We start from the raw sequence: 14,786 nt of genomic DNA, 5'->3' as shown, positions 1-14,786 counted from the left end.
AGCCACCTTTGGCAGTCTCTTTGACCTATATAAAGGGACCTAGAATGTCGGTTAATTTTACAGAAACTTTGAACCCTACAGAAATGGAAAGGTAAACAGCAGTTCTTGAACCACTCAAACTACATAAAAAAAAATTGGCTTGACGGTGTCTGAAAGAGACAAGTCTTCTTTCGTTAGGCCTGTCTAAGTGAGACAGCCTAAAAGCAATGTTCTCGAATGTGAGACAGTGAGACTATGTCCCATTGTGCCACACACTTGTTGGCCAAAGCTTGAGAACTCCGCATTGCCCGCTTTTCAGCTGGTGGTAATACAGTTGAATCCACAGGAGGAAGGATTTTCTGTGAAGTGGCTGCTTGTAGCCTTTCTTAATTAAGAGTACTGGCATGACATTTCGCTTTTAATTTCTTGCAGTAAACGAAGTTTCTTGACCTCGCCGTCCTAGAAAGGATGGTGGCAAGCTCCAGAGCATCCTAAATAACTTACTATAGTAATATAGTTTTTCTGTGAACCAGTTTAAGTTTCTCTTCCCAGGAGGCGTATGTGTCGTGACGTAGAATGTGGTTGGGGAGCAGAACTATTGTGGCGTTTTGGCACTTGTTACGGCTAGCTTTCCTGTCTGCTAAGGCGTCACATTGGCCTGCTCAATGTGTAGCAGTGTAGCAGACGACTGAGGGAGCTGAATTGAGTGCCGAAACATCGCAGTGTCTTGGTCTCAGATGACCACCTTCTGTGTGACAACACATCAAATCAAATCAAATCAAAGCTTTATTTCATCTCTCAACAAAGAGAGAAAGGGGGTGGCAGGAAAAAGCTGCATTACTGCAGCTTGACTAAGCCCGGCTCCCTATGGTACGATTCGACAGTGTGCAGCATTAGTATATGTACATAGCATAAGTCAAGGCACTTTACAGGAAATGTGAAGAAGGAAAAACGGTAACATGGACGTACAGGCAGTAAATTTTTTTGTGTGTGCAGAACAAAAAAAAAAGAAGAAAAGAGAGGTACATACGAAATAATTTCAGAAAGTAAGCTGTGACAATGCAGCTAAAAAATGAAAACAAAATTGAATGCATCAGATGCATCAAACTCAATATACATAGACATACGCATACGTGCATACATACACATGTATACTAATGTATAGTACTCATGTATACCGATACCAATGTACGTACTAATATGTATACAATAATCAAATACAAATACAAATCAAATACGCCTTCTGAGAAAAGATACTGAAACTGATTGGTAGAGAAGCTATTCTAGTTAATTATTTTGGGTGCGCTGAGGCTTTGCATAATTTTTTTTCTAGGGTATTGAGGTATTCATGCAAAAATATGATAAGTTACAAATTTCATATCATTCATTGATCATTCCACTTTTACTTCAAGATGACTTTAGGTACTAGTATTTCACTATAATGTCATTTAACAGTTTTGCATTGCCTTACATGCAACTCTTCTCAAATGGAGGCAATTGGTTTAGATTTAGTGGAATCTAACAAGTCATTTTAGTATGTAGAGGTACCAAATTAGAAGAAAAAAGCAGTGGGCATGTGTTAAGGATGTTCCAGATTTTTCTTTTATGTGTTCTTGCTTTTTGGCAGGCTAAATATCGAGGAAGACATGCTTCCAGTTGCTGCCAATTTGCCACCTGGATACCTTTCGTACAAGCCTCTTGGCCTTGGAAAAGGGGTAAGTCTTCGCTGAATAACTTTTCTCTCAGCTTTCACTTCTGCATCTGATTTCTTTGAACAATCTTTTCAGGCCTAAAAACATTCAATGATGTCATGTTACCTTTGTGTGTTAGTTGCTTCTGTACTTCAATCTGTATGACAGATTGAAGACTCTAGCTACTTGAGTTGACAGTGTATAAGCCAGTTGCAATGTCCCAATAAGGTATGCAGTTGTAAAGAAAGGTAGTAATTAAAACAGCATGTGTACATTTAACCACAAAGCTTGATGGTAAGGCAGCATTAAAAACCCACCGCTACTAGTGTTGAGGTTCCCAAAGTGGGAACCAAGCTGCTGACATCTTTGTAAAGTTCTTTGATTCCTGAAATAAGCTAAATGTGCCAATGAAACATTAGTGATGCACAAGCCGGGCCCAATTTTTCTTGTCACCAACGCATCCGTAATTTGACTTGCTTTTTCTATGACCAACAACCGTGAGCATCCTTTAGGTGCATGTAGCAGGCACAACTTTTGCAATGAATCACTAGATTTGATCTCTGTCCCAAGTTCAAGCACGTAAAGTGCTGTGTCAACCTATATTGAGGTGCAAGTTGTTTGCGCTGCATAAGCGCAATCACAGTTTAATGCAGTAAAACCCCGTTATTTCGGAGCAAAAAGAAACATGTCCGAATTTACCGAATGTCGAGTTACCAAGGATATCAAGAAAGCAATAAACAAATGCCTACTATGTCAACATGCATTTATTTATTTTATGAGCAAATTCTGTTTCTATTTTGCACAAAAGCAGTGTGGAAGCTGCAATTCTTGTTATCTTGTGACTGATTGACTCTCGCAGCGGCAAAGGTCTCGTGACTTCCTTCGCTGCGTGTGCCCTCATCTGAGACATGCTTATCGCTACCGTGCGCAATCGCGATTATTTTTTTTCACCAGTGAGCTGGTTGCTAACAGATCACCTGTCAATCGCGACGTAACCTCAGCTTTTCATCCTCGAACAGCTTTGTACCGAGTTAAAACGAAACACCTGTTTGCCACTGTCGACATGGACACCAACCTTGCGGTTCTGAAGGCACGTGGCCAACGGACGCACAGAGTCAAAACGGAACTACTTTTAGCCGCAACCGCTGCGAATGAAACCGGGGTCACCATCAACGCAATAATGGTGACTAAGCAGTTATGAAGGCACATGGCTAATGCGATGTGTTGCATGGTGGTGAACTCAAGAATAAAGGCTTTAAAGGCACAAATAGGCACAAACCGTTTTGGTGTTGCTGTCATTCGTGTAGGACTTTCGGTGATGACTATGGTGATGCAGACTCCACAGCTTCGTTTTGGTTGGACACTAGCAATGTTTTTGCTCTTTTGTGCTGTACGATTGCAGTGTTCTGCACTTGCCGAGCTCCGAGAGTTTTCTGAATGAACCTATGTGCTGCCAAATGTGTCTGAATTAATGAGAGTTTGATTGCATTAAATAATGCATACGCTTGCTGGGGCTAGAGGACGAGTCCGAATTATCCGATTTTCCAAATTACCGAAGGTCGAACTAACGAGGTTTTACTAAAATGCAATTTGATAACTGGTTTAGACTGCTTATAATGCAACTCGCTGAAATTGGGAATATTGCATTGTAAATGGCACTGTGCTATAACCAAAACAGTTTTGCGAGCCTGCAGCCAGGGCATAACCTGTGTACCAAGCCACTGTGCATATCCGATGATTGAAGCATGGTACCAGGATGTTTGCATACTTTTAAATTTGCAATCTTTGAAAGGTTGACGTTCGAGAAACATTGTTTCCTTCTTCGCATGAAACAGATCAATTAACAGAACAGAAAATGCAAAAGCGGAAAATATTTACTTTCTGCACCCAAATTAAAAGCTGAAGAATGACAACGTGCATGCATTCGGTGTGGAGTTCGGTGCAGAGTGCCCGCGGCCTGCAAGTGGCTAGAGCACAGCACGGCCTCCGAGATCAATTAGTGTGCATGGCTCGATTTTGCAGATATGAGCAGAGGTCTCTCCGTTGCCTAGGCAACGCCCACACATTCGCAGCTTCTGTCATGCTTCCGCAGAGCATGTTGTACCATGTGGCTTACGTAGTGCGTACAGTATACTGCCACTGCGGTAAGCAGGTGTGCTGTTTTTTTCTTTGTTTCTTGCTTGTTTGTTGTGTGTGTTTTCCTCCTCTACATGGCCCTCTCTTCGCTCTTCCATACGGTGATGGTGCACCTCAGTGAGAAGTGCGTCCGCTCTCCAGCGTGTATGCACCGGCAGCAGCTGTACAGCTAACTGTTATTTTGCCTTGCATGGCTGCTATTAAAAGAGGTAGTATGTGTACGCAGCGAGTTCATGGGAGGGTAAACGGGAGCAAAAGATGTACATTCTTATATTCGGTCCTACACTATAAGTTGTTACATTGCAAGTGGTCAGAGCTGTGCAACACAAGTGGCAGGTGCTGATTCGTTGTACTGATTCTCCTGCTTTCTCGTTCTTTTGTCTTGCGATCCTCCTTGTGGTTCCGTCATACCATGATTCACTGTCTGGTCTCAAAAGCATACCTCTGCTGACTCTGGTCCCTCTGCATTTCAGTTTTGCGGACCTGACGTGCGGCTTGTGGAAAGTGGCCGGGAACTGTTCAGGCTTGGCTTCAGGCTTGTCTCCACTGTACACACAAAGGTATGATTTCCTGTGAATTACTTGCTTCTCTCTGTATTGACTCTGCTGTCTGCTGCAAACATTGTGAAATCTGTAGGGCAGCCTCACAGTTTTTGCAGTGTTGTGTGATCACTATGAAATAATGTGGACTATGCAGTGCAATGAAATAGAGATTTCACCCTCTTATAATTGCCGCTCGACAGGAATGAGCATTCATCTCCTCAGAAATGAGGTTTAGCAAATGGACATAGTTGATATTCTGGTTCAAATAATGACGAGTACAAGGAAGTTTGGCACTTTACATATATCATTAGGACCGATCCAAGCAACCACGGATGTCCATAGGATGTCCGATGGATCCGGCATTCATAAATCTCCAACAGACGTCCATTGGACGTTCAGTGGATTTTCAAAAAAACAAATTTGTACATCTCTCAGACATTCGAAATGGGATCCGCGTCTCGGCCATGGCTGTTCAGGGCTGTAACCGCGGCTGATCGCAGACGCAGCCGCGCACCCTGCTTTAGAGGTAATCTGCTGCATGTGAAATGAGCGGGCGAGCATGTAAACATGTTAGCTGTCTTCCCGCGCGTTTAGTATTGAAGGCTGCGTGATCTTGAGCTTCGGTGACCTGTTGGAGTTAGAGGCAGACGAAGTATTTGCTCACCGTTGCCAGTAGTTAGTTTTTCATGATAGCGTTGTCCTAGTGTGGGCGAAGCTATCAACCGCAGGAGCGGAGCGCACGCGAAAGCACGGTGGACTTTGCTTAATTCATACCGCCTGTGTGAAAATATCGTCCACGTGGCTGGAAACCATATCATTCGTTGCCGACTCCCAAATTCATCAAAATGAATTGTTTTCTCATTCAAATTTGCTTTCTTCGATTGCTTGATAATTAAGAAAATTCTACGGCCCCTTTCTGTGTAAGAAAAATCGATCCGCGACTGTACTTATTTGCATAAAAGGTCACATTTCAATGCAACGCGTTTTCGATATAACAAAGCAAATTGCCGATTTTACCTACTCCATTATATTGAGGTTTAGCTGTACAACTAAATGAGGTGTCATGTGCTTATCATGCTTAGTTACTTTTTTTATGCTGTCAAACCTTGCGAGGATTCATTATAAGCACATGCTTTAAATAAACAAGCAAGGATAGACTTGTGGCGGAACCAACAAAAAGACAGCACAATCTGTAGTGAAAGTGTAAGCATCAAGGCTTACCTAGGTATCAGAACAGGCTAGAGAAAGGACGACAAAAATGGTGGGATGAAGACAAACACTGTCTTCGTCCCAGCTTCTCTTTGCTGTCCATTGTGTTGTTTTGCACTGATTAAACAAGATTGCTTTATACAGACATGAAAACAACAGTTGACACAGAATAATGTAAGATATCATTCAAACACAATTACTGTATTTGCTTGCATAGTAATTCCACTTCTCTGTAAAAACATTGACGCGAATTCAGGGGTGTAATCATTACGCGGATTATATTTCCCGCAAAAAGAATTTTTTTTTTTTCATCCCGCATTTGCTGCGGAATGACAACAGGTCAACAAACAGGCGCCTGCCATATAGGTGGCTACCGCTGTAACAGTGCAGGACACCAAAACAAAAATGGCGGCCGGTGGAGCAAGCCGAACGTGCCGAACGCAATTTTTTTTGTTCTTGCGAGTACATTACTTACATTGAAACAGTTTCTTCCATATCAGTAATGAACAATATTGTTACTGTCGGCAAGTTTGTGGCAATAACGTAGCCATGTCCACTCTGAGAGGACAGAAACAGAGATGGGCGCGCTTAGCTGCCAGTGACATAGAAACATGGCGGGCATGCTGAGAAAACTGCAGCATTTGTCTTCACTGCTATCCTAATACGGCACGTTTCTGTTTTGGGTGGGTGGATATCTTAGCTGTGTTACAAGCGTTGGAGTATGAATAGGGTACACTGCTAACGTATCAGTGTAAACGTGGCTGCTATCGTTGCCGCTCGCGATTTGTTGCTTGCCCATGAGTGCAGATGAGAGGAATCGAAATGGATCTTTTTTTGTTGTTGTTGTTGACCAGAACAATTATAAAGCCCGTTTGATTGTAGCTTTCTTTTTTCACAGAAGTGCGGAAAGTGATGAAAGGAATGCAATGAGGCATCTGCTTAAGAATGTTTGATGTGTGCAGACCACTTGGTATGTGAACAGTCGTTCACATGGCATTCCACAGATGGTAACTGCGATCTTCATTAGCTATACTTGGCACACAACATATCGCTGCAGCAAGTTTGGGGTGCGATCATTACACTGGAAAGAAAAAAACCTAATTTTGATGAGAAAATTCAGGGGTGCAATCATTACGTGAGTGCGATAATTATGGAAGTAAATACGATACGTATGTACAAAATGTCATAGATAGAACCCATTGTTAAAGATATGAAAAATTTTAAATTGACACACCTGCAAACTCAGTGAGATGGAAAGTGTTAACACAGAAAGCACTGCCACTTCTGCTAGCTTGAGGGATCTATGTATTGGTAACAATAATTAAAATTTATTATGCACGAAAAGAGCATTTTCTCACTCAGATGCTCAGTAAGAAAAAAATTAAGTGCATGACACTTCAAACTGTGAACTTTTAGGGCTTTGGCTACAAGAACGATATATCAAGACGGCCATTATACATATCCATAATTAGATGTGGAAATTTCAGCCACAAATGAATTTTTATAACAGTACAGTCGCCGACCGATTTTCCGGACTCCAAAAATTCGGACATGCCCGATTATTTGGTCAGCTTCGCAGCACCGCCATTCTCCCCATAGACCATAATGTATAACAACTGCTGAAAGTTCGGACACCTTGCAACCTCTCGTCTGATTTTTCGGACACTCCTTGAGCCAACTCGTTTGAGAGCACCATGCACCGACTCTGACCGGTGCATGGTTCGACTTGCTGAACGCCATTTTTGTTTTGAATGGAGCTTCCTTGCTGCCCCACGAAGTGGCGCTACTGGAAATCCTCGCTCATCATCATCGTTTCTGCCTGGTTCGATAGAGTGGCTCTGCAGCAGTTCCGGTTTCAGCTTAGTAAGCCATGTCAAGACAATCCAGCAGCTGATTTGTTTCTTCACGCACGATGCTGCGAGCAGGCCACGTTTTTTCGTTTGTGTGACTGGTGTCGGCACGGTGGTGCTTGCTTTGTGTGCTGTGTCGAGGTTTCGGTGATCCAACGCGGCATACGGAAACATTGCGTCAAGTCTCTAATGGCGCCGACAGTGCCCGCGCAGACTGCGCTGGGGAATGCCGGCAAGCGGGTGCCGGGAGGCTAGGATTTGTCGCCTTCCGATGTGCATGCTACTGACGCCGAAAATGTTCTGCCGAGACCTGTGCAGTAGTTCCGGACACCGTCTCATTTGACAGTTTCACAGGGGCTCACGCTGCTGTACTGACGTGCGTGGAACTCGATGACGGCGAGATCATTCGTCAGGTTTCTGCTGCACCGCCAGACGATGACTCTTGAGTCGGAAGATGACGCACCATGTGCTATGCTGCCGTCGCATGCGGAGCGTGTACAAGCAGTGACTGTGCTTTCAGCCGCCTATAGTGACCGCACGACCCTCTCCGAGATTCAGGCATATCTGATTGCGCGTAAACGGAACTGCGTGCAACGGCGCATTCACGATTTCTTCAAGCCTACTGCCGAGCCCGAATAAGTGTGTGGAAATAAAGGATTTAATTTTTTTTTTCTTAATCTGCTTTTTCGGACGCCGGTTTATTCGGACATTTCCACAGTCCCCGTGAGGTCCGAATAAACGGTCGGCGACTGTATAGCCAATACTTGCTCTTAGCGACCGCAGAATAGTGAATGATTTTTACCTAGATAAATTTTTACATAGATACGTTCAATTTAATGCCATAAGGATCTTAAATAACCACTGTACTAGTGAGTGGCTACAGTATTTTTCTGCTGAGCCAGAGGTTGGGGTTCACGCCATGCTACAATCATCGGCATTCACTTCTGGTGTTGCGTATGCACAGCGGAAAACATCGCAAGGCACACAAACGTTTGCACAGATAGGACGACAACACATGTTAATGCATGTGTGTGGCATACATGCACCACTGCACCATTGTGCATCTTTGATTTTTCTGGCCACCTGCCGGCACGAGATCCGAAGTCCTCAAATGTGGCCTTCGTTTGCAGTGACGCTTTTTTTCGTGTGAACAGCTTTCCCCTCACTTTAGGGCTTGCTGGCACCTGTGAGCGAAACATGTTCCAATACTCCAGTGGCTCAAATAGAGATAGATGTAGCCGTCATACCTCAGTAGCTGAGCAGGTGACTTTGGGCAGGCTGGGAAGAGGGCAAACGAACCAACACTGCACCGGAGCTTCGCCGCCATCAAAACATTGGAACAATGGCTACAACTTGGATTCGATTGGATCTCTGCAGGACACTTTCATTGAACAGCATGCGTTGCTGCCATGGCTCTCTGACACATCAACGCAAATATAAACAGTTTTGTTGAAACGTTTTTGTTATATATAAAATTAGGCAGTGAAATAACTGCTTGTTTTGGGAATAAGCTGTATCCGAAAAGCAAATGCCCATGACGTGTTTCTGGCTCCCGAAATCTCTGCTGCTGAATTCAAATAGCAAAATTATAGCAAAAGCATAGGCTTAGGGATTGTCTACAGTGACATGGCGTCTATGATGTACTTTTGCTTCCGTAATTGTTTAGTGCAGCCAGTGAAAGCATAGCCTTTGAGATTTGTTATGCTTCATGCTACAGTGGGTTTGCTCAAATATTGAAATCTGCATAACTGTCGTCTTAAGGTGCAAAGAAGTTACTTGTTTTGCCTTTCTAACTATATTTTTTCTATATTAGGACATTGATCCATGTCTTAAGTTATGTCCCAGCAATGCCTATTTATGTACAGCCAGGAGACATTCAAAACGGGCTGGCCCCCAGACATCCTGATTGGATGTCAGGAGTAGGATATGTACATTTCATGTACGTCCTATGTATGTCCGGGATGGATATTTAGATGGATCGACATTCGACTAGTGGTGGACGTCCCACGGATATCCGTGGTTGCTTGGGGATAACCATTGATTGATAAGGTAACAATAAAAGGCTCTAAGAGAAGAAAAATGCAGCTGAAGGTGGCAAAGGATCAGATGGTGTGATGAGACCAATAACTTTGCAGGCACATGGTGAGGTCTGCTGACAAAAGGGCAGGGTTAACTGGAAATCCTTCTGCAGTCGACTTAAATAAGCTGATAGTGATGATGATGATCTCCGAGTCCTCAGCTATAGCCACTTTTGAATGCTGGCTCTCTACTTCCACATTGTGATGTTGTTTTCCCGGCTGCAACTTCTTTCCTTGTATTTCCTTTTTGCATCCAGGACCAGCACCTGCACAATTTCTTTGTTCACTGTCAAAAACTCTTGGAGACAAAAGTTTTGGGCCCTGATACTGAGACTAGTACACTTCTGAAGGTAAGATTTTGCCTGGTCTTCAACTTTGGCTGCTTACACGCATTGTGAGCTCATGTGGCATGTTCTGATCAGTGGATATTTAAGCTTTGAGGTAGCCATGCTCAAAGATTACATGTGAGTCCAATAATTGTGCGCGTTTTCATAGTATTCTCATGGAAACAACATATGTATCTTCCGTAGAGTCCGTATCACTTCTGTAATATGGAAAATGTGCATAATTATTGTACTGTATATCGAAACCTTTCAGCAGGAAGTGGGCGCCTTTGTAAAATAGATAGAGCCCACTTGGCATGTCACAGAGACGACACGCTGAGACTTCTAACAGGTTTTCAACGTAATGCTTCCATTGTGCTCCGAAATTTGTCAGAGGAACAAAAATTCTCCATCCTTGTGTTCTGTAGTTTCAAGGTAAGCGAGTCTCCACAAATGAATCAAAAGTATCTTTGGTCACGGAAGTAGGAGAAAGGGGATGGAGTAACAGTCACCAGGCATAATAGACTTGCGCTAGAGCCATTTGTTCTTCGTGGCAGGCACCAGCTATTTTAGGCATTTCAAGCACGAGAAATTGAAATACTTCTTGGCTATGAATACACGTGGCATCAAATTTGCTGCTTGTCAACAAAGATAAGCATACTGCAGATAGCTTGAGAAACATGATTGTTAATAAAAGGAAGACGGAAACTGCACTACTAACAGGCTCATTGAGATAGTCACTGTATCTGTGTTGTACTGTATCCGAAAAGTAATGTACCATTTGAGGAATAGTAATGATCAGACTTTCCTTTGCAAGTGCGCATTTGTTACCTTTTACCATTAAAGTTAGCTGATGTTGTCACTCTATTGGTACTGTCTCTTGAGTTGGCAATGCAACATTTAGTATGATGTTGTATTTGATGTTGTATTTGATGTTGTTTCAGTATGAGTATTGATGTTATCTAGCATGGCTTTTTTACGGTCTTGAATGTAGTATGATGAAGCATGCACTGTCTAGAAATATGGCACTCTATGAAGATTACAGCATGCCAGCTTACGAGTCCTTGCACCTTGGTACTGTATTCAATGTATTGCACTTGCTCCTGTGATGTATACATATGTCTGCTTTACTATGAATAGGAATAGTTGCATTGAATGTTTTTTGTTTTACTCTTGTGCTCTTGAACCTGAATTTGTGAACCGTGTAATATAACCCATAGGTGCATTTTTTTCCAAGTTATATCCTATGACATGGTTTATAGTTATCACCCACAAGCAGTGGAAGTATGTACACCCACTTACTTTTGCTAAAGTATGTAAAGTAACTTTATCACTAGGTCATTATCATGGCTCCGATAACTTGAAAGAAAACGCATCATTTTGTTTGCTTCTAAAAAATTATGGAAAGGAGTTATGGAAAGTGGTGAGATGTCAGTAAAGTTGTGAATATGCATCATTAGGTGTCCTGAAGAGAAGTCTGTGAAGCAAGTTGCATTGAATCTGAATCCTAATGATAGCATGGTGACAACTGTACAGTGTATATATATATATATATATATATATCTTAGCTTTTCAGTCATACTTTTCAATCAACTGAGGCCTGTTTAATGACAAAAGCTATTGTATTGCTTATATTGCTCTTTGCTCAACCAGTCGCCAGATTAAATTTAGAAAGCTCACTAAAATTGCAATGAATAAGCGAATCTGCAAGCTTTTTTTTATATCTTTTTTTTTAAACTTCCATTATTAGGCAACTGTTGTGTATATACAACACATTCTCCACTCCAAAAAGGCATTAGCCTTTTTGGGGGAGAATATTCAAGCATAACTGCGAGTCGGCCTAGTTGGAACATATTCATATTGAAACTTTTTGTGCGCAAACAAACAGGGACGAAGAATAGGGGCAACACAAGGACGAGCGCTTCGTCCTTGTGTTGCCCCTATTCTTCGTCCCTGTTTGTTTGCGCACAAAAAGTATCAATAAGAATATTCAATGCAGTGATTTGCGTAGCCAGCATGCGGAAGCGGCATTTGCATATTTGCACACTAAGCATAGTATTATGGTATGTTCATCAGTAATGGCTGAAATGCGATGACTGTAGTGCGTGGCCTTTGGCGGGTGCAGGCATGTATCGTTCCAACTATGCCAGAAAGTCACGACTAAGTACATAGGATCTGTAAATATCAGCTTTAAGCTATCCTTAAATAAAAATGTGGGTCGGTACACTTGCAGCAAAGCACGAAATGTATGGGAAGGTCATGCACTCAGAGTATTGCGTTTCATTTGTTGCCAACTGTGCTGTGCTTTTGTGACCTGGGACGCAGCCAAATGCCGTTGAATGGCCACTTGTTAATGGGCTTCTGAGCAGAAGTATTGTGCATTCCTGCATGGCTACTAACCTGCAACCTGCCTTCACTTGGTATGACCACTGAATAACCCCGAGTGGTGGCTTGTTGGCACGCAGCATGACTAAGTGACGTGGTGAAGCATGTATGGCACCTTGCGTACACCCTGCGCCTCATTAGATGTTACAAGTTTATTGTGGCTGGGTCTTGGAGCTCCCTAATGTGTAACTAGACAGTATTGTTCACTCTGCCTGTCTTAGATGGGCTAGCTGTTCCTGTTTTAGCATTCTCAGAATCATTAGATAGCTAGGGATTCAGAAATGAATCTATGCTGGTTCATTGACACTTAAGAGCAAAAGTTTATGGAACACAGCAAACGTAAAAACTTTCAATTGACCCTTTCAGTGTCACTGACGTATCGGTAAGTTTCCGAGTTTCTGTCCCACCATGTTCCTTTTAACATTCCTTTTGTCAGATGAAAATGTGAGGATCATACCAAGAGAGCATTTGGAATTATTTGTGTCATTCTCTTTTTTTTTTTCATTTCTGCACAACCAATAATGAACCGTTGTGTTTGTTTCATAATATTCGAGAAAGAAACCCAACGCTAGAAGTGCGTCCCTTCTGAAAAAAAAGAAAAAAAGAAAGAAAGCTGACACTGAAAGAGTTAACTTGCGGCTTGGTTAGGTTAGGCTACAAGTACAGGCTGCATAGCTTAAAATTGTAATATTTGGAGGTGCAGATTGCACCTCTCAATTCCAGAATGCATGAGCTTTCTGGGATGTGATTTTGTTTATTATTTCATTACAGCAGTGTTCCAAAGACTTTTGTGGTTGATGGTACATCTTGTAGGCTGTGTTGCTTCTTGGTAGGGATACATTTAGTGCAGACCATCACACATCTTTTCAAAGATGTGCTCCTTATGAATTCTTTACGTTGTGCACAGAATTAAAAGATTTACCGTTAATGTCCTTCAAGACTTTCCAAGTTTCTTGGTGGTATGAGGTATATGAATAGATGTTCACTGACTGAATAGGAACTGAAGTATTTTTATGTACAAATGGCCTAGCCTTAATGTTGTCAGTGATTACAGTTTGGGCTAGAAACCTGCATGTCTGTCAATAGGCATTTGGTTCCAGTAACTGCATTTATAAAGTTGTCCATTGTTTGAGATTCACCCATGAATGAGGAGCACAATTTACATAAAAATTTTAAGCTAATGAAGAAAGACTTCTTGCACAGTCCTGATTTCAGTTTCAAGGCCTTTATTTTGCAAGTTGTAGTAGCAAGCTGAGAAATGGCTACTATTTCAACATTGATCACATAGTTGCTCTGCAGAGGTGCTTGGCTGAGAATCTAAGGCTTAAGTTGCACGACAGAAATTCTGCGTAGAATAAGTAATACAACCACCTACTTAAAAACTATAAATTAATGGAAATTAAAGTGGATGAAAAAACAACTTGCCGCAGGTGGGAACCGAACACACAACCTTCGCATTTCGCGTGTGATGCTCTACCAATTGAGCTATCGCGGTGCCGTTTCCCCATCCACTTTCTTGGGTATTTATGTGTCCTAGTAGAACTCTTTGAGTGTTAGCCAGCGCCACCACTCACAGACCTTGGCAGCGGATGTGGAACGTCCTTTTTGCCGCATGTGTCACGAGAACGTGATCTTTTTGGGTGAAGGCAACTGGTGAATAAACCCACACATACTACCTGAAGGCATCAATGTTGCCGGATTCGAGACCCTCTTTATATAATAAACGAGAAGAAAGGGGGTTAGCAGAGGGGCCCGATTTTTATTAGTCATATCATAAGAAGCCGACAGACGCTGACACCAAGGACAACATAGGGGAAATTACTTGTGCTTAATAAATGAAATAAAGAAATGATAAATTAATTGAAATTAAAGTGGATGAAAAAACAACTTGCCGCAGGTGGGAACCGAACCCACAACCTTCGCATTTCGTGGCTAGTAAGTTACACAGCTCCACTTGCCGCATAAATGATAATGAGTAATAAACACACTTGTGACAACACTTCGGTCAGAAATTTTTATCTAACCTAAGATTGACACAGCTCTTTTCCTGCAGTTACAAAACAAGCGCTACATAATCTTGGTAGTTAGCAAGCCACATCATTGATAAATGCAGTGCAATTTCTGTGCGCTTCTCAACGTGATGGACACAACCTTCGTGATTGTCCTCTAACTTACTGATGAATATCACTCGTTCAGGGTTTAACATGGCTAATATATTTCCCGATCATTTTTCTTTCCCTGCTTTGACACCTTCATTATGTAATTAACTCCTTTAATTAATCCATCCTAATTTTCGGGTGGCTTTGGTGCATTCAGTGTCTTTGTCACTGCGACGGCCTTCCTTGGTAATTTGCTGTTTAAACAAAGTCAGCAGCAGTACTAAAGTGTATTAACATATAGAAAGCTCCCCTGGCACAGGTTAACATAAATTATAATAAAGCAAACATATAGGATTCCTGGCATGATTTTGTGGCACTTCTCTTAACAAAGTCAATATGAAACATTCTGTGGCTTTTTGTGCACAGTACCGTGTGGTATCTCTTGGTCTGCACTAAGTGCTAGCTAGATGTGCTATTTATCTATTTTATTGTAC

At 42.1% G+C, this 14,786-nt stretch overlaps 1 protein-coding gene across 6 annotated transcripts in view; it reads left to right on the top strand.

Moving 5' to 3' along the window:
* Positions 1-14,786, top strand: part of Ziz (dedicator of cytokinesis protein Ziz) — a 200,005-nt gene that overhangs the window by 107,781 nt on the left and 77,438 nt on the right. For all 6 annotated transcript variants that reach the window (XM_065440172.2, XM_065440187.1, XM_065440179.2 and 3 more), the window contains exons 19-21: positions 1,607-1,694; positions 4,280-4,366; positions 9,743-9,835. In XM_065440172.2, coding sequence (XP_065296244.1) covers positions 1,607-1,694; positions 4,280-4,366; positions 9,743-9,835 — 268 coding nt within the window. The remainder of the gene's footprint in view (positions 1-1,606; positions 1,695-4,279; positions 4,367-9,742; positions 9,836-14,786) is intronic.

This window comes from Dermacentor albipictus, chromosome 1 (assembly GCF_038994185.2).
Source record: "Dermacentor albipictus isolate Rhodes 1998 colony chromosome 1, USDA_Dalb.pri_finalv2, whole genome shotgun sequence".
NCBI classification, from domain to species: domain Eukaryota; kingdom Metazoa; phylum Arthropoda; class Arachnida; order Ixodida; family Ixodidae; genus Dermacentor; species Dermacentor albipictus.
The sequence above is the reverse complement of the archived record's forward strand: the minus strand, read 5'-3'. Positions and strand labels throughout refer to the sequence as shown.